Source organism: Adiantum capillus-veneris, chromosome 12, assembly GCF_014529385.1.
Source record: "Adiantum capillus-veneris isolate H3 chromosome 12, ASM1452938v2, whole genome shotgun sequence".
Lineage (NCBI taxonomy): Eukaryota > Viridiplantae > Streptophyta > Polypodiopsida > Polypodiales > Pteridaceae > Adiantum > Adiantum capillus-veneris.
Genome location: NC_140942.1, coordinates 122,025,785 through 122,053,316, shown reverse-complemented (window position 1 = coordinate 122,053,316; position 27,532 = coordinate 122,025,785). Strand labels below are relative to the sequence as shown.

At 42.1% G+C, this 27,532-nt stretch overlaps 1 protein-coding gene across 3 annotated transcripts; it reads left to right on the top strand.

Moving 5' to 3' along the window:
• The first annotated feature begins 24,743 nt into the window (after nt 1–24,743).
• Nucleotides 24,744–27,326, top strand: LOC147446443 (uncharacterized). Of its 3 annotated transcripts, none has more exons than XM_086526230.1 (3): nt 24,744–25,000; nt 25,662–25,835; nt 26,002–27,326. In XM_086526230.1, the coding sequence occupies exon 3, from the start codon at nt 26,354–26,356 to the stop codon at nt 26,906–26,908; it is 555 nt and encodes a 184-aa protein (XP_086382356.1). In that variant the 5' UTR covers nt 24,744–25,000; nt 25,662–25,835; nt 26,002–26,353; the 3' UTR covers nt 26,909–27,326. The 3 variants fall into 3 exon arrangements, with proteins under 3 accessions (XP_086382356.1, XP_086382354.1, XP_086382355.1); XM_086526228.1 differs by having other exon boundaries at nt 25,954–27,326; XM_086526229.1 differs by having other exon boundaries at nt 25,662–27,326.
• The last annotated feature ends 206 nt before the right edge of the window (nt 27,327–27,532 follow it).

Here is a 27,532-nt window from a genome sequence, read left to right as displayed (position 1 = left end):
AGGAGGTTGAACCATCTGTCCCTATAGCCCAACTCTCTAGAGCTTCAACTTCTGTAGTTGAAACAAAGCTTGAGACACACAAGACGCATCCTAATATACCAAAGAAAACATACAAGTGGGTCCCTAAAGCGTCTTTAGCGACCATGGTTGATGCTAAAAAACAGGAGCCTTTTAAGAAACATCCCACTCGCTCCCAGAAATGTAAGAAAACATGGCGTTGGATTCCTAAACGACTATTGGAAGCCCAAGGCTACTATCAAGGAAATGATCAAATTTGGGTGCCAAAATGTAAATTGTATTCTTACCTGTCACACCCATGTGAGTCAAATCCTGTGACGACAAAGCCGATGGAAGATCGTGGGGGCGGAAAAATCACAGAACACTATACACTGGATCCGGAGCTACTATGGATTCCTAAGCGAGAAAGGCTTGTTTTTCTTAGCTCAACCATAGAAAAAATGAATGAAGCTTCTTGCTCTTCATGTAGTTCATATAGGAAAAGAGAAGCTTCAACATAACCTCCAACTACCTTTGTACACATCCATACAAACAAGAAAGAGTTTTCACCTCGCGTTGTAAGTTCACCACCTACAACAACGTTACAAATAAAATCATGGGAGAGTACCTTACCACCCTTGCAACTAAATGAAATGCCTAGGGTGGTCAACAACTATTGGTCAAAGTTTTAGTCCATGACAACTTGGAAAAATTGGTTTCAAAAGGTGATGACATCATTCCAAAAGATATGATCTACCCAAGGAAGAGGGAAGTGTTTGCTGACATCCACCATTCACTTGGTCCCCTCTCAACCTTCCTCCCTGACCTCTCAATCTCCCAATCTTAGGGAATGTATATATAAAACCTTATACTCACAAAAACAAGATAAAAAAGTAAAAGAACAAGAGCCACCAAATAATAATATGGAAACTTACAAGTTCTATACATGACACAAAATCATAAAAACACATTATGCACAAGGACACGACCTTTATAATATTTGCACTCTAATCATCATCTATCTATGTGTATAGATACGGCTAGTATGCTAGAGTCATCCACTCCTACCTTGGGTGAGATGTACCCTCTTTACTTTTCACAAGTGTTTCACATGGTCTTTCCGGTGCTTGCCTGTGAATGGGATTTGGTAGGTACGCTAGCACGTGAGAGGAATTTTGAAGAGTTAGAATGGCTGATACGTCTCTTGGCCATGACTGATCCATACTTAGTAGAGAGCATCTCTCCCATTGCATAAGCCTACCCTTTTGATCAAGATGACTATAAACGTTTAGTGGCCTTCTTAGTAAACAATGGTGCCTCTAATGATGAAGAAGATTTACATGATTATATGGATGGCACATATGGTCTCATGGATGATGACTTTGTTTTTCTCGACGATGATGAGGATAGGGGTTTAGCCTTAGGGTTACCTCCCTATCTCTACAATATCCTATTCCCTTGACTCTCTAAAGGGAGTGCAAATATTTAGGTTAGGGTTCCTTGTGTTGTTGGATTGTGTTTAATGAGGGTTGGTGCCTCTTCCCACTGATGTGCCTCCTAGAAGTATTCTTTGTGTTTCCTAGTGTGTACAAGAATGTGTTGATGTTGTTAGGATTTGGACCTTCATGGAATCTTGTTAGGAAATAAGACGTAGCTAAATAGATAACTGAGTAGATTACTTAATGGAGAGAGACAAATTTCACACACACGAGATTATAGAGTAGAGAGAGAGAGAGAGAGAAAGAGTACACACAATATGCGTGGTTCACCCAATGTGGGCTATGTCCACGGGAAAGCAGTCACTCAATGGCTTTAGTACTTCAAAACAAGAAGTATTTTACAAAGGGATTATACCCTTAATGGAGCTCCCGCCTTGCTTCACTCTCACCACCTCACACTCACCTTGTTGCATGAACTATGTGTGTAGAAATGCCCTCCTTTTATAGGCCAAAAGGGATGCCCTCTCTTATGAGAGGCAGCCATGTGTAGCCGCCCTTGTGCGAATAAGTCCAAATCGGACCCTCCAATCCGCCCATGTGTGGCCGCCCTTGAGAAGACAAGTCCGCTTTTGAATTCGGCCACTGGCCACCGACCATTGACTACCGGCCACCGGCCAACCGACGGTTGTTGTCCGACCACTTTCCGGCCGCCGTCCGGCCATAATATTCTGGCGAAAAGGAATATTCCGACGAGGGAAAAAAAAAGTATCGGGGGCTTCCGCCCCCGAGGCCCCTAAAGTTGCCTCTGATTCTTGGTTGTGAAAATTTTGGTTTCCGGTGAGTGATTTTCCTTCACACACGATGGCTTCTCCTCATAATGGGGGGCTTACAAATGTGCGCTTTTACCACAAAAAATTACAAGGGTAAATCAGGCTCCATACTTAACAATCTCCCACTTGGAGACTGATCTCCAAACCAAACCTGTGACTGCTTTCCATTCTAGCTTCTTATCCTTGAATGCCGATTGAAGATGAGCAAAAGCTCAACTTCTCCTTGTTGACCACCTTTGTAAACATGTCTGCAGGATTTTCACTTGAATGCACCTTTCCTAGCTTTAATTGTCCCTCTTCCAAAAGAGTGCGTATGAAGTGATATCTCACCTCAATATGCTTTGTCCTTGAATGAAAGGCTGAGTTCTTCGCAAGATGGATAGCGCTTTGGCTATCACTGTACAAGACACAGTTGTCTTGTTTGAATCCAAGCTCTTCTAAGAATTTGTGAAGCCACATAATTTCTTTGCTTGCCTCAGTCATTGCTACATACTCTGCTTCCGTGATAGAAAGTGAAACCACTTTCTGCAGCTTTGAAGCCCAGCTTACTGCTGTGCCTCCAACCATGAACACATAGCCAGTAGTGCTCCTTCGAGTATCTTTGTCACCTGCCATATCTGCATCAGCATACCCTTCTAGAAAAATATCAGTTCCTCCAAAATACAAAGCATTTGTTCTTGTCCCTTTTAGATACCTACGTATCCACTTCACAGCTTGCCAGTGCTCTTTACCTGGGTTGTCCATGAACCTACTCACAACTCCCACTACATGTGCAATGTCTGGCCTTGTCCAGACCATAGCATACATTAGAGAACCTACCGCTGCAGCATATGGAACTTTAGACATATAGGCTATCTCCTCTTCTGTCTTTGGACACATATCCTTTGTTAGTTGAAAATGACCAGCCAAAGGTGTAGAAACTGGTTTTGCATTTTGCATTGCAAACCTTTCTAGTACCTTCTTGATGTAATCTTCTTGAGATAGTTTTATTGTCTTCTTCGTCCTGTCCCTTGATATTTTCATACCAAGTATCCTCTTTGTAGCACCTAAATCTTTCATTGAAAAATATTTAGACAGCTCCTCTTTTAGGTCTTTGATGTCCTGCATGTTAGCACTTGCAATCAGCATGTCATCAACATACAACATTAGGATGATGAACTTCCCATCTCCCAAATTCTTCGTGTAGACGCAGTGATCCGAGTTGCATCTTGTGAATCCATGATCCAACATCCATCGATCAAACTTCAAGTACCATTGTCTTGATGCTTGCTTTAAACCATACAAGCTCTTCTTTAATCTGCAAACCATTTTCTCCTTACCTTTTACTTAATACCCCTTTGGTTGAAGCATGTAGATTTCCTCCTCTAAGTCACCATGAGGGAATGCCGTATTTACATCCATTTGCTCGAGATTTAAATCATGAGCAGCCACAAGGCTTAAGACAAGCCTAATTGAGCTCATTTTTACAACAGGAGAAAATATTTCATTGAAGTCAATACCTTTCTTTTGAGAAAACCCTTTTACCACAAGCCTAGACTTGTACCTTTTTTTTCTACCTTCTTCTTTCTTCAGCTTGTACACCCATTTGTTTTGAAGTGCCCGCTTACCTTTAGGCAACTCAACCAGCTCCCATGTTTAGTTGCGATGTAGTGAGTCCATCTCCACTTGCATGCTCTTCGTCCATTCTTCTTTGGATTCATGTTGCATAGCTTCTTCGTATGATTCTAGCTCTCCAGAATCTGAGATCAAGAGATGGTTGAAGGAAGGAACAAACCTTTCTGGAGGTCTACTTGCTCTTGTAGATCTTCGGGGAATAGGTTGAGGCTCCTCATTTGGTTGAGGCTCCTCATTTGGTTGACGTTGTTGCACATTGTCATCGTTTGCAGTCCTTGAGTCTTCACCGTCCTCAAGCTCCATGTACTCATCACCTGTTTCTTTTGTTTGTTTTCTTTCCAAGTAATCTTTGTACATATTTTTTCGTTAAAAATTACATCCCTACTCCTTAAGAATTTACCATCTTCAGGATTCCATAGGCGATACCCAAAGTCACCTTCTCCATAGCCAATGAAGAAACACTTTTTGGACTTTGCATCTAGCTTTGATCTTAGGCTTCTATCTATGTGCATGAAAGCCTCGCACCCAAACACTTTGAGAAATGCATAATTCAACGGTTTACCTGTCCATGCCTCTTCTGGAACTCCCCCATCCAATGCCGTTGAGGGTGACCGATTGATTAAGTACACAGACGTACTTACAGCTTCCGCCCAAAGCTCAAGCGGTAGGCCTGCATGTAGCCGCATGCTTCGTGCTCGCTCCATGATTGTCCTGTTCATCCTTTCCGAAATCTCATTTTGTTGAGGTGTCCTTGGGGTTGTCCTTTGCCTCTGAATGCCATTGCTAGCACAAAAGCTTTCAAAAGCTTGGCTGCAATATTCGCCTCCATTGTCGGATCTGAGGCATTTAACCTTGGTACCTGTTTCATTCTCCACAAAGGCTTTCCACCTTTGAAATATTAAAAAGACATCGGATTTATTCTTCATGACATAAACCCATGTTTTTCTAGTCGCATCGTCTATGAATGTTACATAGTACAATGAGCCACCAAGTGATGGTGTACTTGCAGGACCCCAAACATCAGAATGAACCAACTCAAGTTTTTTATTTTTTCTTTCATTTCTTGATTTTGAAATTTTACCCTCTTTTGTTTACCATAAACACAATCTTCACAGAAATCTAAGTCCACTTCTTTCAAACCTGGTAGAAGCTTCTTTGTTTGAAGGATTTGCATTCCTTTGGCACTCATATGCCCAAGTCGGTAGTACCACACCGCACTGTCAACTTCTGTAGTTGTTGCACAAGCTGAAGGTTGCGTGCTAACAATACACAAGTAAAGTGTACCGACCTTTTCTCCCTTGGCAACCACCAAAGATCCCTTTGAGATCTTCCACCGTTTGTTTCCGAATGCAATGTTGTGACCTTCATCGTCCAATTGTCCTGTAGAGATCAAATTTTTGCGAAGAGAAGGAACATGCCTAACATTTTTAAGCTTCCATTCATTTCCATTAGCAGTTTTGACAGAAACTGTACCTTTGCTAACAATCTCACAAGCTTCATCATCTCCCAAGTATACATACCCAAAATTACCTTTGGTGTAGTCTTGGAAATGTTGCTTGTGTGGTGTCACATGGAATGAAGCCCCGGAATCTACTATCCAGGAATTAGACACATTGTCTAATGAGAGAATTAGAGCATCTTGCTCTACTTTACCTGCCACATTGGCCTCCGATGTTGGCTTGTTGTCTTGAGACTCAGTCTCCTTCTTCTTCTTGGACCAACAATCCTTCTTGACGTGGCCCTTCTTGCCGCAGTTCCAACATTCAAGAACTGACTTTGTGCATGACTTGCTCCGTCTTGAGTGATCACGACCCTTTTGGCTTTTGAACCTCTCCTTATGCCTTCCTCTTGTTTCCACTGACAATGCAGCACTTGATGATTCTCTTGTGCTTCTCCTTCGTATTTCCTCGCTTAGGAGAACACCCACAACATCATCAAACTTAAGAGTATTTGTACCAGAGATAGAATTACTTGCAGCCATCACAAGGCTGTCCCAACTATCCGGTAGAGATGATAGTATAAGGAGAGCTCGCACTTTGTCATCGAAATTGATTTTCACCGATCGAAGTTGACTTATGTTTGTGTTAAAGTCATATAGGTGTTCTGCAACTGAACCATTCTCTGCCATCTTTAGATTGAACAAGCACTTCATAAGAAATACCTTATTGGATGCCGATGGTTTCTCGTAGAAGTCATCAAGTGACTTCATCAAGTCCTCCGTGGTCTTCATCTCCGAAACATTGAAGTCCACCGTTGATGCCAAGCTTAACCAGATTGTTCCCAATGCCTTTCGATCAAGCGTAACCAGATTGTTCCCAGTGCCTTTCGATCAAGGACAATCCATGCTTGATCTGCCATCGTTGTGGGCTTCTTTGCAAGACCGCCTAGTGGCACATAGAGATCCTTCTGGTAGAGATAGTCTTCAATCTGCATCTTCCAATGTTGGTAGTTTTTGCCGTTGAACTTCTCAATCTTGAGCTTCCCTTCCTCCGCCATAACTCCCACTGAATTCAAGGAATCCTTTCCTTGAGATAATTTAGCTACGAGCAAACCTTGCTCTGATACCAGTTGTTAAGAAATAAGACGTAGCTAAATAGATAATTGAGTAGATTACTTAATGGAGAGAGACAAATTTCACACACACGATATTATAGAGTAGAGAGAGAGAGAGAGAGAGAGAGAGAGAGTACACACGATATACGTGGTTCACCCAATGTGGGCTACATCCCCACGGGAAAGCAGCCACTCAATGGCTTTAGTACTTCAAAACAAGAAGTAGTTTACAAAGGGATTATACCCTTAATGGAGCTCCCGCCTTGATTCACTCTCACCACCTCATACTCACCTTGTTGCATCAACTTCACACTATGAAATGTGTGTAGAAATGGCCTCCTTTTATAGGCCAAAAGGGCTGCCCTCTCTTATGAGAGGCAGCCATGTGTAGCCACCCTTGTGCGAATAAGTCCAAATCGGACCCTCCAATCCGCCCATGTGTGGCCGCCCTTGAGAAGACAAGTCCGCTTTTGAATTCGGCCACTGGCCACCGGCCATTGACTTCCGACCATCGTCCACCGGCCATTGACTACCGGCCACCGGCCAACCGACGGTTGTTGTCCGACCACTTTCCGGCCGCCGTCCGTCCATCATATTCCTACGAAAAGGAATATTCCCTCGAGGGAAAAAAAAGTATCAGGGGCTTCCGCCCCCGAGGCCCCTAAAGTTGCCCCTGATTCTTGGCCGTGAAAATTTTGGTTTCCGGTGAGTGATTTTCCTTCACGCACGATGGCTTCTCCTCATAATGGGGGCCTTACAAATGTGCGCTTTTACCACAGAAAATTACAAGGGTAAATCAGGCTCCATACTTAACAAATCTTTCTCTCATTCACTCCTCAAATTCAGTCTTAGCTCAGAGAGAAAGCAGGTCAGTACATTACAACACTGGTCAATGAAGCCATCATGGAATTTATAGACAATAAAAAATAATAGGATGAGGATTATGAGGAGGATGATGAGGATAAGACTCAAGATCAGGACCAGCAAACCAAGAAGAAACCTCATGATGATGATGAGGAGGAGGATAGTGGTCACAATACTGGTTCAACTATTGGGGGTTCAACAACAGGGAACACACCTCCAAATTAGGCTTTAGGTAAGCCAACTAAAAACCACAACCGGCTAGAGAAACTCAGAATCCACCTCAGCAGGTTGGAGGGCAGGAAGGCTAGGCATATCACATTTAGAATAAAGGGAAAGCTATTTTCTTAGCCAATGCCCATGAATCAGATCATAATCACTATATTGAGCTACTGGCATTGAGTAAAAGGTTGAAAAGAGATAAATATCTTTAGATCTAGTAATTTTTGGTTGATGACTCAGTCTACTTGGATCTAGAGAGATTTTAGATGCTTTATGTTGGAGCAAGAAGGATGGTTGTAGACTAGAAGTCGGCTAGTTACCACAACCAAGCAGTCTTTCAGTTACTTGCACATCCTTCCTGTGTCCAAGTACTGGAAAAAATTCTAGAATGGGACCCCACCAAAGATGACAAAGCGGTCAATCCAACTACCAAAGACTTGACCACATCAGATCTTAGGTCACTAGGGCTACAAGTAGAAATGTTGTTGGATAACGAACCAACATAGAGATGCATGACAAATGCTCATACACATGCAAAGTGCCAGGGGTGTTCTAGATTTGATGGTTAAAGCCCTATTAGAGAACAATGAAGCCAACAGTAAAGGACCCAAAACCAGAATGACTCTGCGGGAACAGGAAACCCATCTGACGACTCTTTTCCAACTAGTAAGGGTTACAAGGAAAATGATGCAAACAGGAGAATCAAATGGTGTTGAACTTTCTAGAGTTTGCTCCTGATTCTCCAACACCGCTATATGCCACCCCGGCCAAAGAAGCTGAATTACCTCGCTTCTTTCCAGCCTTTTATCCACCTCACTCTGAGCCAATTGACCAACAGAGATATCTTCAGATAGCCGATGGGCTCAAAACCATGGTATGAAGAGGCGACTATGGAATGGCGGAATTGGGTACTACAGGATGCAATTCAAATGACTATAGTCCGTGAACTAGTGGGTGATCTTTGTAGGTTTCAACTTCTAATGGGCCATTGGAAAGCTCAAATCAAAAGGCTCATTCAAATCACAAACTAGCTGTTGCAACTAACAATTGAGGCTTGTAAGATTCCAAAGAAAGAACTGGTTAGTAAAGCAAGCTCTAAATCTCAATTCATAGAAATGACTGAGATACATTTTGAAGCTTGCATTGAATGCAATGAGCCATTGCCTCAGGGATGGATACACACTGCTTCCTATTGTCACAAACTGGCCAAGACACACGTAACAAGAGGCAAACACACACTGTATAATGTTGACACTAAAGACTTGGTGTTGGCATAAAGGTGCTACGTCCTTTGCCTAGGGCCGAACATCCAGTGTTCAGCTGCCCACCCACATGTGTACATGCCCTTATTCATTATACATATATAAAAAAGGAGCACCCCACTCACTAGCTCCACATGTTTCTCCACCCACACTGTCTCTTGCTTCTCCGCTTCCCCGCACGCACCACACCGTGTCGCTCATGCATGCATCCGCACACACGCACACTCACACTCACAATTGATATCATAGCTACGATGGAAAATTGCATGCGCGATCGCTCTTGGACAATCAACTCGGAAGCAACGGAGCTCGCCACCTATGGTAGAGCTTGGAGCTTAAGCTTGAGCTTGGCAGTGGTAGCAGATCCGACACGAATTGGAGCACTTGAAGGAGATTGGCCAGTTCTCGGCTACTGGGTGTGTGCAACCCCTCTTGGCTTGGAGGGGATCTCAAGAATTCTCAGGGAATTGAAGCAAGAAAGAGGTCATCTGTAGGGGATTCATTTTTGCCAGAGAATTTGGATCTGCGAAGTCGGGCAGAGAAGCAGGTCACGAGAGCAGGAAGGAGATCTACCGGTCTTGAGTTGCAAGCGCTCGGGAGAGCATTGAGATCGAAACGGGAAAGCTTTGTAGGAGCATTGAATGCAAGAACGAGGAGCTAAGCAAGGCATTCACAGGGCCATAAGCTCATGGGTAGAGCTCAGGGTCTCGGGAAGCAGGGAGTCAAGAAAGTTTGGAAGCCCTTTGAAGGCTTAAACAATGGATAGCTTTGAGACCTCGGAGAGCAGAAAAATTCGGGTTGCAACAGGAGAACCATTGCCGGCAATTGGGGGCTCCAAGCCAGCTGAATCAAAATCAAGAGTGTGGTGTGTGTTACACACACACACACACAACACACACACACACACACTCACGCGCACACACGCACATTATGCAGGGGAATTGAAGCTTGAGAAGTTGCATTCGGGTAGTGCTGGCAAGTCGGAGCTTGAAGAGCAGCGACACCGAGCAAGAGATTCGGTAGGGCACAAGCAGCTTATCATAGAGGAGCTTGGAAGGCAATTGGGCCGTGAGCCGTGCCATCAAAGTGCTAGCAAGCACATCTGATGCATTGCAAGGCAACCGACTCGTCAGTCTGCAGGATTGTCATGATCGACAGAGAATCATTTTCTTAAAAAAAATTGACATTACACACTTTTGTATGCAAGGTGGGTGCAACCCCCCCCCCCCCCCCCCAAATCGACTTGCAGTCAAGGGATTGATCTCGCCAAAGGCCCTCGACAGCCCCGACTACCGACCTTGACTTCCGCCCCTCTCTCACACACACCCAAGCTGAGAGAGCTTGAGAGATAGGAGAAATAGAGAGCGAGCGTGAGAGATCAAGAGATAGAGAGGGAGCGAGCAAGTGAGAGTGAGAGTGAGCTTCGGTGAGTAAGCCCAACATCACCCGACATCGTCCCATTTTTTTGGCTTTCTCCTCAGCTTCGGAGACTCCCGTCCAACAACGGGAGGCAACCTTGACATTGACGATTAGAGCCGTTTTTGACATTGACTTTAGGGATTTGCACCGATCCCATCGTTTTGGCACCGAAGTACATTGCTCGGTTGAGAGCGCTTCTCTTGGAGGTTTTTCTTGGTGTTCTGGAATCTTCCTCTACAGTTTTGCGTTGACTACCTCGGTGCATCGGTTTTGACACCGATCAAGCGGCTATCTGGCTAGCAGACTTCCACCCAGCGGTGGAAGACGGCATCGACAATGATTTTTTGACCTCGACACAGCAGGAGACCATAGAGCAAGAGCAGCATTGGCTCTCCTCTAGCGCCCATTTTGGAGTGGATTTGACTCGGACATACTCTCCACGGTGTTACGGCTTCGACATTTCTCCAGTTTTTGGCTTGACGGCGCATACCGATAGATACAGCTCTAACGACCATTCCAAAGTGAATTTTCCTCAAGCGCACTTGGCTCTTGGATGACGTTTTTACTGACCAATGAGGTAGTGTATGCCAGTTTCCCATTGATTTTTCTCACAAGTTACACAGTCTTTTTAGTGATGCGGCACATGTGGTGCTCATGTACGACTCTGTGGAGCTTTTCAGAGAGCCTTTCTTCCACAGTTTGGTGCAGTTTCAGGCTATGTATGCATTATGCCGATACAGTGTGAGCTAGCCATAGCTCACAAGTAGCAGGTTTACAGGTTTTGCTAGGGTTTTGGCATTGCTATGTATGCCATTTGTGGATTTTGCTACTCAGACACTAAATGTTTGTTTCTTCATGTGTCCTTGGTGAGATTTTTGATCTTTTTCTCAATTTTCAAGGGAAACTCTGCCGGATTTTTCCAAATTTTCACCATGGTTTATGCATATTGTTAGGGACTTACTGCCCTAACAGTAATTTAAGATAAACTGCACTATCACATAGGTTTACTTCACAATTGAAAACTGCAGATCGCCATCGACACAAAAGAGACTAAAACTATATTACCGCATAGTGTTCATCACCAAAACACGCTACAGCCCCTGTTGAATACCGTTCGACATCTCTACACACACACACACTTAGGAAACAACCAACGACTAACTACTGTTAACTGCCATGCAGCACCAAGAACATAATTGAAACGCCTCAAACCATCATAGGTGTAAACAACACCCTTACAGTTCAACGGTTTCAACCTTGACTACAAGCAAAAGTAAAAATTAAACTACGACTAAGCCCTCAAGTCTTAACACCTAGCACATCTGGTGGGCAATGTTTACAAAACATTGTAAGAACCCACAACATCCCTTGACAAAATAAGCTTGAAAACCAAAATGAAGTTCTTCTGATAACTAATCCTGAAGATCTGAATCCTCAGTACCAACAGGATTTCCTAATTGTTCCTCCATGTCCTGAGAAGCTTCAAGCAATGTCACATTAATACCTGGTTCTTCAGACATTGCCTCATCACTTTTCAGCAAAAGCTCCTCAAAGTTCTCCTGATCTTCAGTATCATCAACTTGTTTATCTGGAATTGAAATTGCAGCCTGCCCTGCCTTCTGAACTGATCCTTGAAGTGTATCCTGGACTGGTAACTGAACTGTGTCCTGACCCTTCACTTCAACTGTTTCTTGCACTGGCTCAACTTCTGTAGTTTTCACCTCAACCTCTGCTTGCACCTTCTGTTGCAATTGAGCATTCTGCTCCTTCAACTCATCTAATTGTTTTTGTAACAAGAAAATTTCTTTCTTGGACTCCTCCTCTGCAAAAGCCTGGTAGGGTTTACTCACCACATCATACATCTTACTTTTAATTTTCTCCCAGACTCCCTTCATATAGTCCATGACCTCATTTTTCATTTTCTCAATATCCCCTGAACTGACATACTAGCCTTCCACATCTAGTTCTTCCTCTGACATATGTCTAATCTTTTCTTCCACTTTTCTACAAGCTGCAACCCTGCTTAACAGTACTCTGTTGCTACTCTCCAAAGATGCATTAACATTTTCCATTTCAGTCAACTGATTTTGCAGTACCTAGAACCATTCTTCTTTCCACTCAAAAATTTTGGTTGAAGTTCTTTCTCTGACTAAAAATACCTGCTTGTAAGAATCTAACTCCTCCTTCATCAGTTCCTGAGCTTTGTTTAGGTCCTGTACTTTTTTCTCCAAAAGCTCTATGTCATTGTTGCTCTACAATCTTTCACTAAGGTGAGTACAGTTTGTATTTCAGGAAACGACACAGTAGCAAACTGAGGTTTAGAAACTACATGCCTCTCCACAAGAGGATCTTCAAATGCAGATGCAAGCTCCTTCATTGACAACTTACCTGTCTTGGCAGTTGAAGGTATTATAGGCTTTTCAGCTATACCTGCTGGAGTGTCAGAAAATAAATTTCCAAACTCCTTGTCCATTCTATTCTTCACTGCATCCAAGGATTCTTGTTGAGAGTAATTTGCAGACACAAGATCTTGGATCTCTTTATCCATTTGCACTGATTTATGATCCAAAAACAATTTATGTCTTTTCTTTCTTCTTACTGAAGAACCCATATCTTCAGTGATCTGTGGTGAGGTTTGCAACTGCTTCCCCTGCAAAATGGTTTTGTTGTTGACATATTGAAAAACAGCTGCAAGGTAAGGTCGAACTTTAGTAGTTTTATCTTTCCTCCTTTGCTTTGTGTAAATTCCAAACTTCATCCTGTCAAACAAAATATTAGCCCACCCCACTTGTCAACCACTTTCTGCAGCTAATAGAATACCATAATTCTCCCTGCTCATGTATTCAGACTTTACCAATAGAAAAACCCTTTCAATGAACCACCTGATTTGGTGCAGTCTTACTGCATTCTTCATTCCTGAAAGTTGGTAATAGTGCCTTTCACCCTGAGGTGGACCAAATGCCCTTGTCATATCCTTCTCACTTGCTTTGCTGAATTCATTATCCTCTGCAGTAGAGAGATCAAAGACTTTGGCTACCGTCTCTTCAGTCAAATAATAACCCCTGAAAACCTGTCCATCATTCAACTACAACTGCCTCAAGTAAACTATTGCCATCTGGCTATTTCTCCACCAACTTACCCATGGGAGTCTTGAAAAATCAAGAAGACCTATTTTTTTCAGCCATGCATTGTTTACTTCATTGTTTTCCAAGTCGTACCTGAAATCCAGAAACGTATAGTCTGATAAAGCTTCCTCCTTGGGCTGTACCAATCGGGTAGGGGTTACCATCTCTAGTTCATCCTTAGAGCTTCGGTATTGCACCATGATGCTTTGAAAACGAGTCCTTCTTGCAGAACTTCTCAGAGTAGAGAGAATTTCATTATCGGCTCTTGCTTCCAAAACTCGCAGAGGAGTTGCATATTGTAGACATTCTTAGCCCTTTCGTAAAACGCAGGAGTGGGTTGTACCTCACAAAGTGATTACGGACTATTCTTTCACACGCGTAACTAGTCACCGTCAAAAGCTCATCATTTATAGGACATCCGTCTTGATTCCTGACCTTTTGCCCACAAAATTGTTTAAGTCGGAATCCGTTGATGGGTTTGGGAATAGTTATACCCTCTTGATCACTCAATAAGAAAGTATTGGGTCCCACTATTTTTTCAATTTGAAATGGCCCCACATACCTAAGTTTCAATTTGCCTGGCCTCAAGCCCAATTTACTATTGTAGACCAATACCCAATCACCTGGAGAAAAAAATTTAAATTTGATATTTCTATTAATCCAAGCTTGTCTCATTTGTTGGATAATGTCAGCAATGTACTGGCTATGGATTCTATCCTCTTCCAACTTCAGTAGAGCCTCCCTCCTATAAACTGACTGAGTCTTCACGAGATAACTTTTCCTGAACTGCAACCTTGAGGCTTGGCACTATAAATACCATGGGTACTACTGCTTCCAACCCATACACCAACTTGAATGGTGTCATCCCAGTAGTTACTTTGTAAGTTGTTCTAAAAGTCCACAGTGTAGAATCTAATTTTTCATCCCAATTTGTCCTGTGTTGATTGACCAACTTACTGATAATTCTATCCACATTCAATGGCGTAACATCTCTTTGACATACCAAACAATTTTTGCTGAATTCCTGAGCATCTCTGATCATTGTTGGCCACCAGAGTCCTACTTGAAAAACTTTCCATGCAATAACCTCTCCTGAGAAGTGAACTCCTACATTCCCTGCATGAGCTTCTGCCAAAACTTCTTTTTGCTCAAACTATGGTACACACCTCCTTATCACCTGATCAATGACTCTCTTATATATAAGTCCTGCAATAACTGTAAATGGTTTACTTCTCAATGCCATCCTCTTCCTGTGATCTTTGGTCATTGTTTCAGGTAATACTCCTTCGGTCAAAAATTGAAGCATATCTTCATACCAATCCCTTGACTGTTCATTCACCTGCTCTAAAAATAAATCTGCATATATAATTGATTAGGTACTCCTAAAGAATCATCTTCACCTGTTTTCAATCTACTGAGATAATCAGCCAAAACATGAAGTCTTCCAAGAGTATGGATAACCACATAATCAAATTCTTGTAATAGCAGTATCCATTTTGCCAACCTTCCTGACAAATGTGGTTCATTCACCAAATAAATAAGAGCCTGATGATCCACATGGAAAATTACCCTATTGGCTAAAAGGTAATGTCCAAATTTCTGTAATGCATAGATCATCCCCAAACATTCTCTCTCACTGAATAATTCTTCTCTGTAGGTGTCAATACCCTGCTGGCATAGTAAATTGGTCTAAACCAACCTCTTCTTGTTTCGTGCATCAATGTTGCACCCACTGCCACATGAGATGCATCTACAAAGATATGAAATGGTAAATTCCAATAAGGAACAATCAAAATAGGTGCTACAGTCAGCATCTTCTTCAGTATCCTGAATGCTCTACCCTACTCTTCTCCCCATTCAAAGACAACATCTTTCCTTGTAAGTTTGGTTAGTGGTGTACAAACATGTGCTAAATATCTCAAAAATCTATTATGCCACCCAAAAATCTACCCGATTGCTTGATAGTCTTTGGTTCTGGTGCTTTATTAATTGCTTCCACCGTATTTGGGTCAATTGACACTCCCTCTTCAGAAATCACATGTCCCAAGAGAATTCCTCTCTTAACTGCAAAAGCACACTTGGCTGGGTTTAGTGACAATCTAAACTCCCTACATTTATGAAAACATAACTTCAAGTGCTCCAAATGATCTTGTTTCTTTCCAAAGACACTAAAATCATCCAAGAAAACCCTCATAAATGTTGTAAGGTATTCTTCAAATACACGCTGAACCGCTTTCTGAAATGTTGGTGGAGCATTCTTCAAACCAAATGTCATAACATTACTTGCATAAACTCCCCATTCAGTCACAAAGGCTGTTTTTTCTCTATCTTCAAGTGCCATTAAAATTTTGTTATATCCACTCAAACCATCCAGGAAACTATAAATCTCATGTCCTGCTACTGCATCCAATAATGTATCACAAAAAGGTAAAGGAAATGGATCAGTTACTGTAGCAACATTCAGTTTCTTGTAGTCTACACAGACCCTGAACTTTCCATTCTTCTTTGGAACAACAACAACCAAGTAGCCTCATCCAATGGATAAATGAAACCCACATCTAACAATTTGTCAATTTCCTCTTTAACCTATTTGGTGTAGTTAGGATTCATCATGTACCTTTGTTGTACAATTGGAACTGCATCTGCCTTCAAGTTAATTCTGTGTTGGCAAAAACTAGCATCTACTCCCTTCATATCAGTATAGTTCCATGCAAAAACATCTTTGAATTCTAGCAATAACTGCTTCAGTTTCTGCTTAAACTCCTCATCCATTTCTGCTGACCTTTACTGTTTGAGGTTCCTCATGAGTATTCAGGTTTAGTTCCTGCAATTCATCCTGAGTAACTCTTGCAGTCCTTTCCATTTGGTGTTCAAATGCTCTTTCTGCCTGCTTTACTGCTTCAATGGATTCCAATTCTTCTTTGTTTTGAATTTGCAATTTTTTCAACAAATCATTACCCATTTTTGTTGTTGGCTGCTTACCCTGAGTAATCAGTGCTTCCTGAGTCAATGACTTTAGCCCATCATCCTGATGCTGCAAAATATACTTAGTGACTATCTTTTGCACATCTACTTCAAATATAGGTACCATTGATGAATTAGTTCTAAGAAATTCTTCTTCAACATCTTCTCCAATTTCTTCTACCATGTTCAATCCTTCTGCATGTAAGGCCCTGAAACCTGGTGGGATTACCTTTCTGGCATCCATTTGCCTTCTAACTTTCTTCTTAACCCTTTTGATAACAATGGAGTCTGTTCCCCATAACTGTTTCACTCTCGCTGCTCTTAACCATGGTCTTCCCAACATGATTGGATAAGAACGAATAGATTCCTCCAATGAGTACTACAAAGTTGGCCACAAAGTGTAGTCCCCCAACTAAGATCTGTAAACGCCCAAAGGTTGAACACGCCTTTGCTCTACCATTTTGACCTGAAAAGGAGCTAGATCCCACTTCAAGAGATTCAAACATTTGTAGGTTGACTCCGGGAGAATATTAACTCATGACCCTCCATCTAAGAGTACACCTGGAAAGAACACTTTTCCAATAGAAGCCCCAACCACCGGTACCTTGTAATCAATATCCAAAGGTTAAACTTCACAAGCTTCTCCACAAATGGTTTCTTCAGGGTTCATTCCGGTATCCTGTTTCTTTCCTGTCACTTCTTGAGTAAGTCTTTTTAACAATTGTTGTGAAAATGCAGGTACTAGCCTCAAGATTTGCTTGACTGTTATGTTTATTGGAGCTGTCAACAAGGCTTCATAAAATTCATCACCGCCAACCTGTTCCTACAGTTCAGTTCAACTGTAATCTGAATTTCTTCTCCTCTGATCATCCAAGGATCTTAGAACAAAATTCCATTCCTCAGGTGGTACACCCCCTCTTTGAGAGTTTTGCACTTCTTTGAGTACCCCTGTCCTTATTGTTTTCTGACCTTTCCAATTCAAGCTGTCCAGGTTGTCAAGTTCTTCCAAAGTGGATTTTCCAACCTTGGCCTTTGCCCTAATGACCATCATGGAATCAGTACACCCACTGGTCTTTGGAATATCCTCAATAAGAATGCAAGTTGTAAAGTCACAATTATAATGCTTAAGTGTTTCCTGAGCAAGTTTGATCTCCTGCACCTACTGATCAGTTTTTTGTTTTTCTTTGGTACCCTCTACCTTTTCTTCAGTCCATTCTTCCTCAGTCCATTCCTCCAATATCACTAAATTAGCTTGACCCGGAGGTCGTTGCTGCTATTGCTGTGGTGGAAGTGGTTGATTCTGTTCCGGAGGTCGATTATTATTGTTATTGTTGTACCTGATAATAGGAATTCTCCTATCATTCTGATGTCGACACAAAAGTTCACAATCAGGTCCTTGTTGATGACCCATTACTCCGCAATAATCGTATGGTGACTATGGCATATTATTTTGATTCCTGTTTTGATATCCCCAATTATTTGGATTCTGAAACCGTCTTTTAGGTGCAGGTCCCTGATATCTCCGATTAGGACCTTGAGGGGCAATCATGCTCGCAGCGGCCTCCCTTATCTTTTGACTAATGTACTTAGGTCGTCTTCCCTTGAAATCCGAGTTGTAAAAACAACCATCATAGTCATGTCCAAACCTTTGACATACCTGACAATATGGTTTCTCTGACATGCCAAACTGGTTCATGCCCAGAGTTTGTAACTTATTTTGAATAATTTTGTTGACTGCATCTGCACTCACTGCATCCTTTCCCTACTTTTTATCCTTCTTTGGAGAATCCTTATCTTTTTTCTGCTTCTTCTTGTCCTTATCCTTTTTCTTTGCCTTCTTCTTTTCTGACCAATCTTCATCCTCATCACTGTCAGTGTCCACTTTAGTATCCTGATCTGAATCATCAGTTTTTGACCCTGAATCCTCAGATTCTGAGTCTGAGTCATCATTTTTCTTGTTTTTCTTCTTTTCTCGTAAGACGGCTTTACCTCCATACCTTCTTTCATCTCTGGCAACTGCTTTAACCAAATCAGTAAAATCCTGTGCATTTGCTAACGGGGGTCTCCCTGCTACTGCACTCCTGTACTCCTTCTTGAGTCCCTTAAAAAAATAATCTCCCAATTGCTCCATAGAAGGCTGTTGGGCTGCTTCTAATCTACTTTTCAAATTCCTAAACTTTTGGGCATAATCTTCAGCCAATAAGTCTTTTTGCTTCAACTTTCTCAATTTCTTCAAAATGTCCTGAGGTGTTTTGTCTTCCCTGAACCTTAACAAAAATCTTTGTTTCAAATCATTGTAATTAGCAAATGCAGCCATACCATACTGCAGGAACCAATCCATAGCTTTTCCTTGCAGTGTTGCTGCAAAATGCTCCTTCTTTACTCCATCCGGGTATATTGCCTCATATCCACTTGCAGACCACATTGTTTCAAATTGACCAACGTGGATGTCAGCATCTTGGGACTTTTTCCTGATGAACTTTGCTATGCCCACTTTGGGATTTGGTGCAGCCATTGGAGGTATCGGAAGTGTTCTGAGTACTCTTATCGGAAGTGGATTGAAAGGTAAAGAAGATGTCCCTATTCCTGTAAACTATAATTGTCTTCTTGCTTGAAAGATTATCTGAGCTAACAATACATTCACCAATGTTCCCACAATTGGGTCTGCTGTAGGAGGAGTTACTTGTTGGTTTGTAGGTGGGGTCCCCTGCAGCCTGTGTTCAGGCTGCAGTTCAGGTTCTTGCAGTTCAGTCCCCGCCCCAACAGTACGTGCTCCTGCAGTATCCCCCCTTACAGGTTCAGCTTGGCCATCATTGCCCGCCACTTCGTCCTGTCTTCCCCTTGCTGCAAATTCTCTCCTAAACCAAAACCGGGTGCCATATGAGTGTTGCAGTAAATTGGACCCTTGTCCTGACCCACTCATACATGATTTCTTCTTTTTTGTCGTAAATACTATACCAACACTTTCTTTTCATACAGACTGTAGCAAGAAGGTAAGTTGCATGCCCCAAAAGGTAGAAATGAAGAAACTACCTTGTCAGCCACTACATATCCCGGCAAATTTGGGAAGAACTCCTTCAAGAACTTGGCTGCATATTCCTCAAACTCTTCCTGCGGGGTTACCCAATTGGAGAATTCCCTCAGGTGGTCAAGATCAACTTGCATATCAGTCCCCTATGGTATTCGTGATTGCCATACGGTGCAGGCGGAATCCGAACCATTAGCAGGATCGCCAAAGTGTCAGGGACTTACTGCCCTAACAGTAATTTAAGATAAAATACATAGTAAACTGCATTATCACATAGGTTTACTTCACAATTGAAGACTGCGGATCGTCATCGACACAAAAGAGACTAAAATTGTATTATTGCATAGTATTCATCACCAGAACACGCTACAGCCCCTGCTGAATACCGTTCGACATCTCTACACACACACACACACTCAAGAAACAACCAACGGCTAACTACTCTTAACTGCCATGCAGTGCCAAGAACATAATCGAAACTCCTCTAACCATCATAGGTGTAAACAACACCCTTAGAGTTCAAAGGTGTCAACCTTGACTACAAGCAAAAGTAAAAATTAAACTACGATTGAGCCCTCAGGTCCTAATACGTATTTGCAGTTTACTGTCTGAGATGGTTTAGTGGTTGAGTTGACTCCTACTCTGGCACTTATCTGTAATTTTTTGGCTTGCGGTTTGCGTTGTGTTTTGACTCATTTGGCAAAGGAAATTTTGTTCATTTTTCCCCTTCTTCTCGCCATAAAACTTTACAGTGTTATGCCATCTTCTATAGTGGTTGATATATTCCCACTTTGACAGTGATCGAGTGTTTACTCTCACTTTGACAGGTTTTGCTAGCGTGGATATAGTTTGGTGTTCTTGTACACACTGTCACATGAGTGAGGTTTTGTGTATGCTTGTGTGGCTACAGACTTTGACAGTCATAGGTTTCACAAGTTTTTGCAAACTTTTGCAAGCAGTTTCTCTTTTGGGATGCGTTTTGAGCTAGTTTTCTCTCTACTTGCGTATATGGTTATGCGCTTTATGCTCGGTTGAGCAGTTTGTCCCAGTTTATGCTTGTAGATAGAAGATTGTGGAGTTGTTTTTTGCATATGTGAGCATCAATTTTGATGTGATTGGTCATGGTTTTCATGATGGTGTAGTTGTCGAGTTACCTTCCACTTCTTGTTGCCATTTTGGCATTCACTTATGGTAGCAGATATGTTTGACATTGAGAGACAACGGTCTTGTTCTTGCTGATACTTGCGTTTGGCATTGGGGTCACACAGGGCACATTAGTCGTCGTTGTTTTAGGTGTATGAGATAGCAACAGAGATCTACACATAGTGCACATGAGTTTTGACACATGCCAGAGCAATGGCTTCATATGCCAGTGACGATGATGTCACATTTGCCTTTAACATTCCTTCTCATTACATGTCTTTCAGTGGTGACACTTCTTCATGTGTTTCTAGATGAGGATGCAATTTTCCATCACACCACATGGTGACTGGTTTACACCTTCTCTAGTGGAAGTTTTGGTTGTCTACACTTGGCCGATGGTTTGGTGTTTGACATAGAGGGTGCAAGAGACGTTTGTTTGACTTTTCCCAATGGTGCATCATACACGCTATGACATGTCTGCTACATTCCTCAGCTAAGATAGAGCTTGATCTCAGAGAGACAATTAACAGACTTTGGTTGTGAGATACTGCTTAGAGAGTAGTCTTTCTAGATGCATTGCGGTTCACTAGTGATTGCCAGAGGAGCCCGCAACGGCCTAGTATATCCTATGCATGTATTTGAGGTTCGAGACGACGTAGTCTTGGTTTTTTTACTTACATGCTTTGAGTGAGATATGGGATGTGTCTCTTTTGCGGATGAGCTCCATCATGCTCACGAGACAAAGCATTTAGATGTGCATGACGTGCCAATAGACTTTGTAGAGACAGAGGTAGAGTGGCAGTGCTCTAGTGAGACATAGCATGTGTTATCAGAGTTTGTGCAGGCAAAGGTACGACAGATCTTCTCCCTAGAGACACAGACATAGATGACAGACATGGAGTTCTTTGATAACCTCATGTTAGAGGCTAATGAGTTGGTGCCAGGACGTACAATTTTACCTATGGGTGAGAGGGACGTAGTTTTCTCGGTGTCGGTGTTGACACATCCTTACGCGATGGGTAGTCCTAATGATACAGTGATTGCAGATAACGTAGCAGAGGTGAGTACAGCCAGGTTTGTGCAGATTTTGTCAACGTTCGGCGTCTCATGTTTGACTTGTTAGTGTCAAGGCCCAGAATGGGAGCATTTGTAGCAAGGGTTTTCAGTCGTGTGATGGCTGACACTAGCATGATGCATAGTGGAGTTTTGTAGACCATATGTGGGATTTACATGCAGGCTCTAGCATGGGTACGCACACTTCGGGGAGAGAGAGAGAGAGAGAGAGAGAGAGAGAGAGAGAGAGAGAGAGAGAGAGGGAGAGATTTCTTCCTTTGTAAAGCTCCTCTTCATCGGGGTGAAGCCCCTCTTCACAAAGAAGTAATGCTCCTTCGCTTTGCTTTGATGCTTGTTTGATGGCTTTGATGGCCGCCTTTGAAGGCCTTTGGAAAGCCTTCTAAACTTTTCTTTTGAAGAACCTTGGAACCTCTTGTAAGCTTTTGGAGGCTTTGAGTTTTTTTCGGTTGCTTTTATAGCTCAATGATATGCTCCGTGGGACTGGCCCCTTATGTGGCTTAGGACGCTTTGGAGCCTTAGAAGACGAGGTCGTGGGATGAATCTCCTACAGGGACGGGCAGTGGGGTCAAGCTCAGGCAACGCGAGCACCCGGGGTAGGCTCGTGTAGCACGGGCAAGGCGGGCAAGTCTTTCGACAGGCGGGGGCGGGGCAGATATCTTTCAGGCAATGCGGGCAGGTGCGGCTAGCACCAAGTCAGTGAGGAAAAGGCTTGTCCGTGTGAAGCTCCCCCTACGGATCCGAAAAGGGATTCAATAGAATTGACCGCCAGCTTCAAGTCCGTCCACGCCCCTCCCTTGTCAAAACTGGATTTTGAGCTCGCAACCCATCATAGCCACACTATCAATAGTGTTTGTGCTAAGCCAAGGGGCCCAATGGGCTCCATGTGAGGAAAACTCCAAGGAAAAGATATTTATTTCTCAGTTTTGCAGGGCTTCACCCACAGAAACACACACACACACACACCTATACTAACTCCCACCCCTACATTGTAAACAACTCTCATTACAAAGTTTAAACTGCTAATGCATTTAGTGTGTGCTTCAATTAGTTTTACAATTGACAAGACATCATTTTTACTACTTTGTTTTTAGAATTACTATTGCAGATAAAGCTAAGTGCAATGCTATCATATCATAGAACCTTGCAGTATAAAATTTCTTAATCCATTTTGATAATACCCCTCCAGCACAATCATTTGCCGTCAAACATGTTTTTTACATCGAGCATACAAGATTGGTCAAGTTCACCAAATACCACCCTTGACACATATTGTTGCATCATGTATGCTTCTAGAGAGAAGTCAAGCTACTATCCCCTGATAATACTACGATGGGCTCTTACTTTTTTGGAGAGTGTCACACAAGGGATCTTATCCAAGAAAAGAGGACTTGGAGATGTACATTTACAAAGATACAAATCAAAATATGCTAGTTAGTGAACAAGTCAACCAGCTTATCAATATAATAGTTTAGAAGATTGCATTTCGAAGAGCAAATGAAACAATGATTTCTTCGACAGTCAGTGGTTTCTTGCATTCTATTGTTTTAAAATGTTAAAGTGAATCTTCACCTTGCATAATTCTAGTAAATTCTATAGACAGGTGCGCGCACGCACACACACATTGATGAGTTCTTTTCATTTCACAACTTCACATGCCTTGAATTTTCTTGCATTCTATAAATTAATTCTAATTAATATTTGAGAAAGTCTCTTTTATTAAGTGACCGTTGACCGAGTTTCCTCCTCACAAAGAGTGGTTTCACCGTTTTTCTTACCTTTACCATGGTTTGCAACCGGCTAGTGTCGATTTTCAACTGCTAAGCTAAGCAATTCTTTCTCGAACATTGATTCCACTTAAACTCAACCGAATTACGTTATCACTTTCTTAGAAACCCTTTCACTTGTTTTGTTAGAGAAACAAGAGCAAGTAATGAAATCATATCAATCTGAAAGAGAGAAACAAGAGAAAGCATCTAAATCATGTTTTTTTTTAGCATACTCATAATTGTGAAATTTGTGAGGGGACGTATTATATTAACCCAATTAGAAATGTATAATCAAGCTCGCTTGAGGGTCATAACATATGTTTTGGAGCTACACAATCCTTGAAGAACAAAATAAAAATAAAAAATCGTATCAATTTAATCAATGCTTTGAGAAAGAAAACATCACATAAAAAACTTATTATTGACTTAAAAGTCCTTAAACAAGGTACATAAAAATTAAATTGACTTGACTTTTACATTAAGAAAGAAAAACAAGGTCGACCACCCCATCACATGGACTAGAGGAACAACCCTTAAGAGCTACATGTTACACGAGCTGTCAAGGGAGTTTGAACCACCTCAAAGAGTTGGGTGTGTGAATTGTAATTTCAAGTTCCTACTCTCTCTCTCAAAAGAAAGAAAAATAAAATAAAATATAAAAAGTTATGAATCTAAAATAAAAGCATATAATTTTGCGCTCTCTCTCTCTCTCTCTCTCTCTCTCTCTCTCACACTCACACGTATGTGTGCATAGACTCAACATAAAAAAGAAGAGGGAATTGATGACCAAATGAAAGAGATTTTTTGTTGAAAAAATCAATAAAAACCAAAATGAGAACTTAAAATAAATGTATTTGTCACTTTCTTTTTGAGAAGGCTACCAAGTCATATCCCACCAACTAAACATAATCATTCATTTAAGCCAAAAGAAAAGAGAAAATGATTGGTACTTACTACTATTTGGTCTATTCTTTTTATTAACTAGAATCTTGCAAGATTGGGGCCAGGGCTGAAAATTGCAACCTTGCCCACCCTTCCCCGGTGTTTTGCCTTGCACCTGCCTCATAAATTTTGATGAGCTCTTCCCGCAGAAGACCATCTTGGTCAAGTATCCCTTCCCCAATGAAGGTCAAATTTGTAGTAGGCCTTCCCCAAGAAGGGCAATCTTCCAAATGGCCCTTCAAAGGTCAAATACTCATTCTTCCAAAGGGAAGGGCAGATTCCCAAGTAGCCCTTCAAAGATTACTTACTCTACTAATAGGTACTAGAGAGCTGAGGCCGAGGACTGGGGCTAGTGGCCTATGCCACTACAAATGCCCGCTTAAATTAAAAGAACTGGGCCTGATGACCATTTGCCTCTACCAATATGAAAAGGTTGAATTGAAAAATATTATTTTTCATGCATGAACAATACACTGTTGCGCAGGGAGTCCCGAGAAGCTTGGCGCCCATAACGTTCTGCAGACTAGAACATGGTAGTTGCACAAAAACTTCCAACAAGTCTGTCGCCTATGTACTGAGTCCTGACTCGTGACTCGTGAGAGAAATAGACTCCTGATTGAGACTCGAGGACAAGTTTATTAGCGAGGTGCTCACTGCTGAGAATGAAACGTATGCAGCCGTTCGTTTCTTGTGCATTGTTTTGCCCCCTCGGGCCTCGCCTCTGCTGCTCTACATGCTCTTTGCTCAAGTGAATTACTCAGGTAATCTTCCTCGGCCTCTTCCCACCTTGCCTATGTCTGGGATTGCATATCTGCGAAGGTGTGAGTACCTCTCTCCCTCGATCTCCACCCACACACACACACACACACACACACACACACACACACACACACTCACATTCACACTCACTTGCAATTGGCACCTTCCATTCATGCATACAAAGGCAGGCAACATAGGTTTTCCGGAGCCCTCCTTTGCTAGAAGCTCACCCCTCTAAGAGAAGCATTACAAGAACCTACAGAGAAGCATTTTAAAGCTAGTTAGCTAGGAGAGTTGTATGTAAAGCCTGTGTATTGTCAACCAAGACGCATGCAACATGGAAAATGGTGTGCGTTCTGTTGGCTTGGGCAGCAGGCTTTTCCTTGTCGGTTCCACTTGCCATCATGAGCTGCGAGGATGTACAGTAGATGCCATGACTATTGAAGCCTTGTTCTTAGGGCCGTCAACTGTTCGGTCTTTGAGCTAGGGAAGACCTAGACAAGATCTTTGACCAATCATTTAAAGGCATGCATAATCTTCAAGTGCTTTCAAATATTTAGCTTGAATTAATAGCTCTTAATAGCTGCGTCGTAGATGTGAGAGAGAGAGAGAGAGAGAGAGAGAGAGAGAGAGAGAGAGAGAGAGAGGTTCTTTATGCTTCAGTGTATTGTGGAGATTGTCACTCAGAGAATATGCCAAATCAGCTTGTGGATGGAATAAGGTCGGGGCTGCCAGGACTCACAATGCAAATGAAGCTAGATGATTATCAAGACATGAGCCATAAAGAGTTTGAAGAACTAGCCTATAGCAACAACTGAAGGCACTGTGTGTGGTGAGGTAACAACAAATAAGCAGCTTTCTTGCTGTAATGTTTTATCTTTTGTTACCTTTCTGTTTTTAATTGGCATGTTTCTCTTTTGGTAATTGCCAATCTCTGACAAACATGGAAACAAAGATAATTGGTACGAAGCGGAAGCAAGAAAATGTATCGACATTTTACCAGGTCATTGGAGATAGAAACAACAAGAAACAAGCAGAATTGCAGCAGCAGCGTGATCGTGTCATACAAGAGATTGGATGGACCAACAATCGGAGAAGATGATAATGAAGGAAACCAAGAAGAGCCACAAACACCAGACTCAGAACCAGTATTGAAGTCTAAGAAGAAAAGGCAATGGAGGCGAGCTTGGAAATTTGAACATCCTTGGGCATATCCAATTGTAGATGCAGGAAGGCTGAAAATTAAATGCGAGTGGTGTGCATACAGCAAAAGCAAGACTCCTCTTGCCAACAAAGGATCTTGAACAATTCAACTCCCTTCTTTAAAGGAGCACAGCAGATCTGATGAGCACAAAATGGCAGCCTTAAAGTGGGCAAACAAGGAAAATCGAGTTTGTATCCCTCTTCCAGATTATGTTGCCAGTTTTGAGGATAAAGAGAAGGTGAGGGTCATCACTATCATGTGGCAAGTGTATTTTGTTGTGAAATGCGTTGGACCTATGGAGCTTTTTGAAAAGCTATGCCTTCACCAAAGAGGTCAAGGTCTATCTAATATGCCTAAGCATTTAGCTTATAGAACCTATTTGAATAGGATCTCCGGCATGGAATTTGTTCAAGCAATCAAAGATGTACTTTGGAATTCTTTGTGCAAAGAAGTCCAAGCAAGTCCTTGGTATTCTATGATGGTAGATGATAGCACTGACATGGCAAAAGAAGGGCACATGATTGTCTACATAAACTACTTGAAAGATGAAGGCAGAGGTGAAAATCATGTGGCCTTTGTGAGGCTCATCAAAATGGACGATGGCGGGGCAGAAGCAAAGTACGATGCTATTATCAAATTGCTCAAAGAGATGGGCCTATGCCTTCAAAGACTTATATCTCTTGCGGCTGATTGTTGCCAGTCATGATGGGTTGCAGAGGCGGACTCTTAACAAGAATGAGAGTAGATATTCGGCATCTTCTTCCAGTGCATTGTATTGCACATCGAGAGAATCTTGCAGCAAGGCAAGCTATTGGTTCCTTTCCTGAGCTTGTGCAGTCGGATAAGTTATGTAGAAGCATCTATGCTTGGCTTCATGCATTAGGAAAAAGAATGGACGACTTAAAGCCAATGGAGGGAGCTCTAGATTTGCCCGAGTTATCAATGATGCGGATCCATTCTGTGAGGTGCTATCACGAGGTCAGGTTATGGAGCGCATGGTGAAGGTCATGCTTGCCTTGATCACAGAATTTGGAAAGGAGAGCCCAAGTATATATGATGAGCTTATGGTGTATGCAAATCAGTTTTTTATCCATCTTCTTCTTGATGTATGTACATAGCTTAATGTTTTGAATTGCCACTTTCAATCAGACGTGGTCGACATTGCTAATATATCAGGTTATGTTGATGCTACATTAAAGAACTTGGAGAAGAAGTTTCTGAGGGACTCAAGGAATTGCGGGTCAAAGCATTTACAAAATTTTGTAGAGCAATCCAGCAACCGAGAGATCAGATTCTTTGATGTTACCGGAGACTTGCATATCCATGAGCT

What these genes read in the sequence shown, in the direction of transcription:
- LOC147446443 (XM_086526230.1), top strand. Translation starts at nt 26,354, where the DNA reads ATGGCAGCCTTAAAGTGGGCAAACAAGGAAAATCGAGTTTGTATCCCT.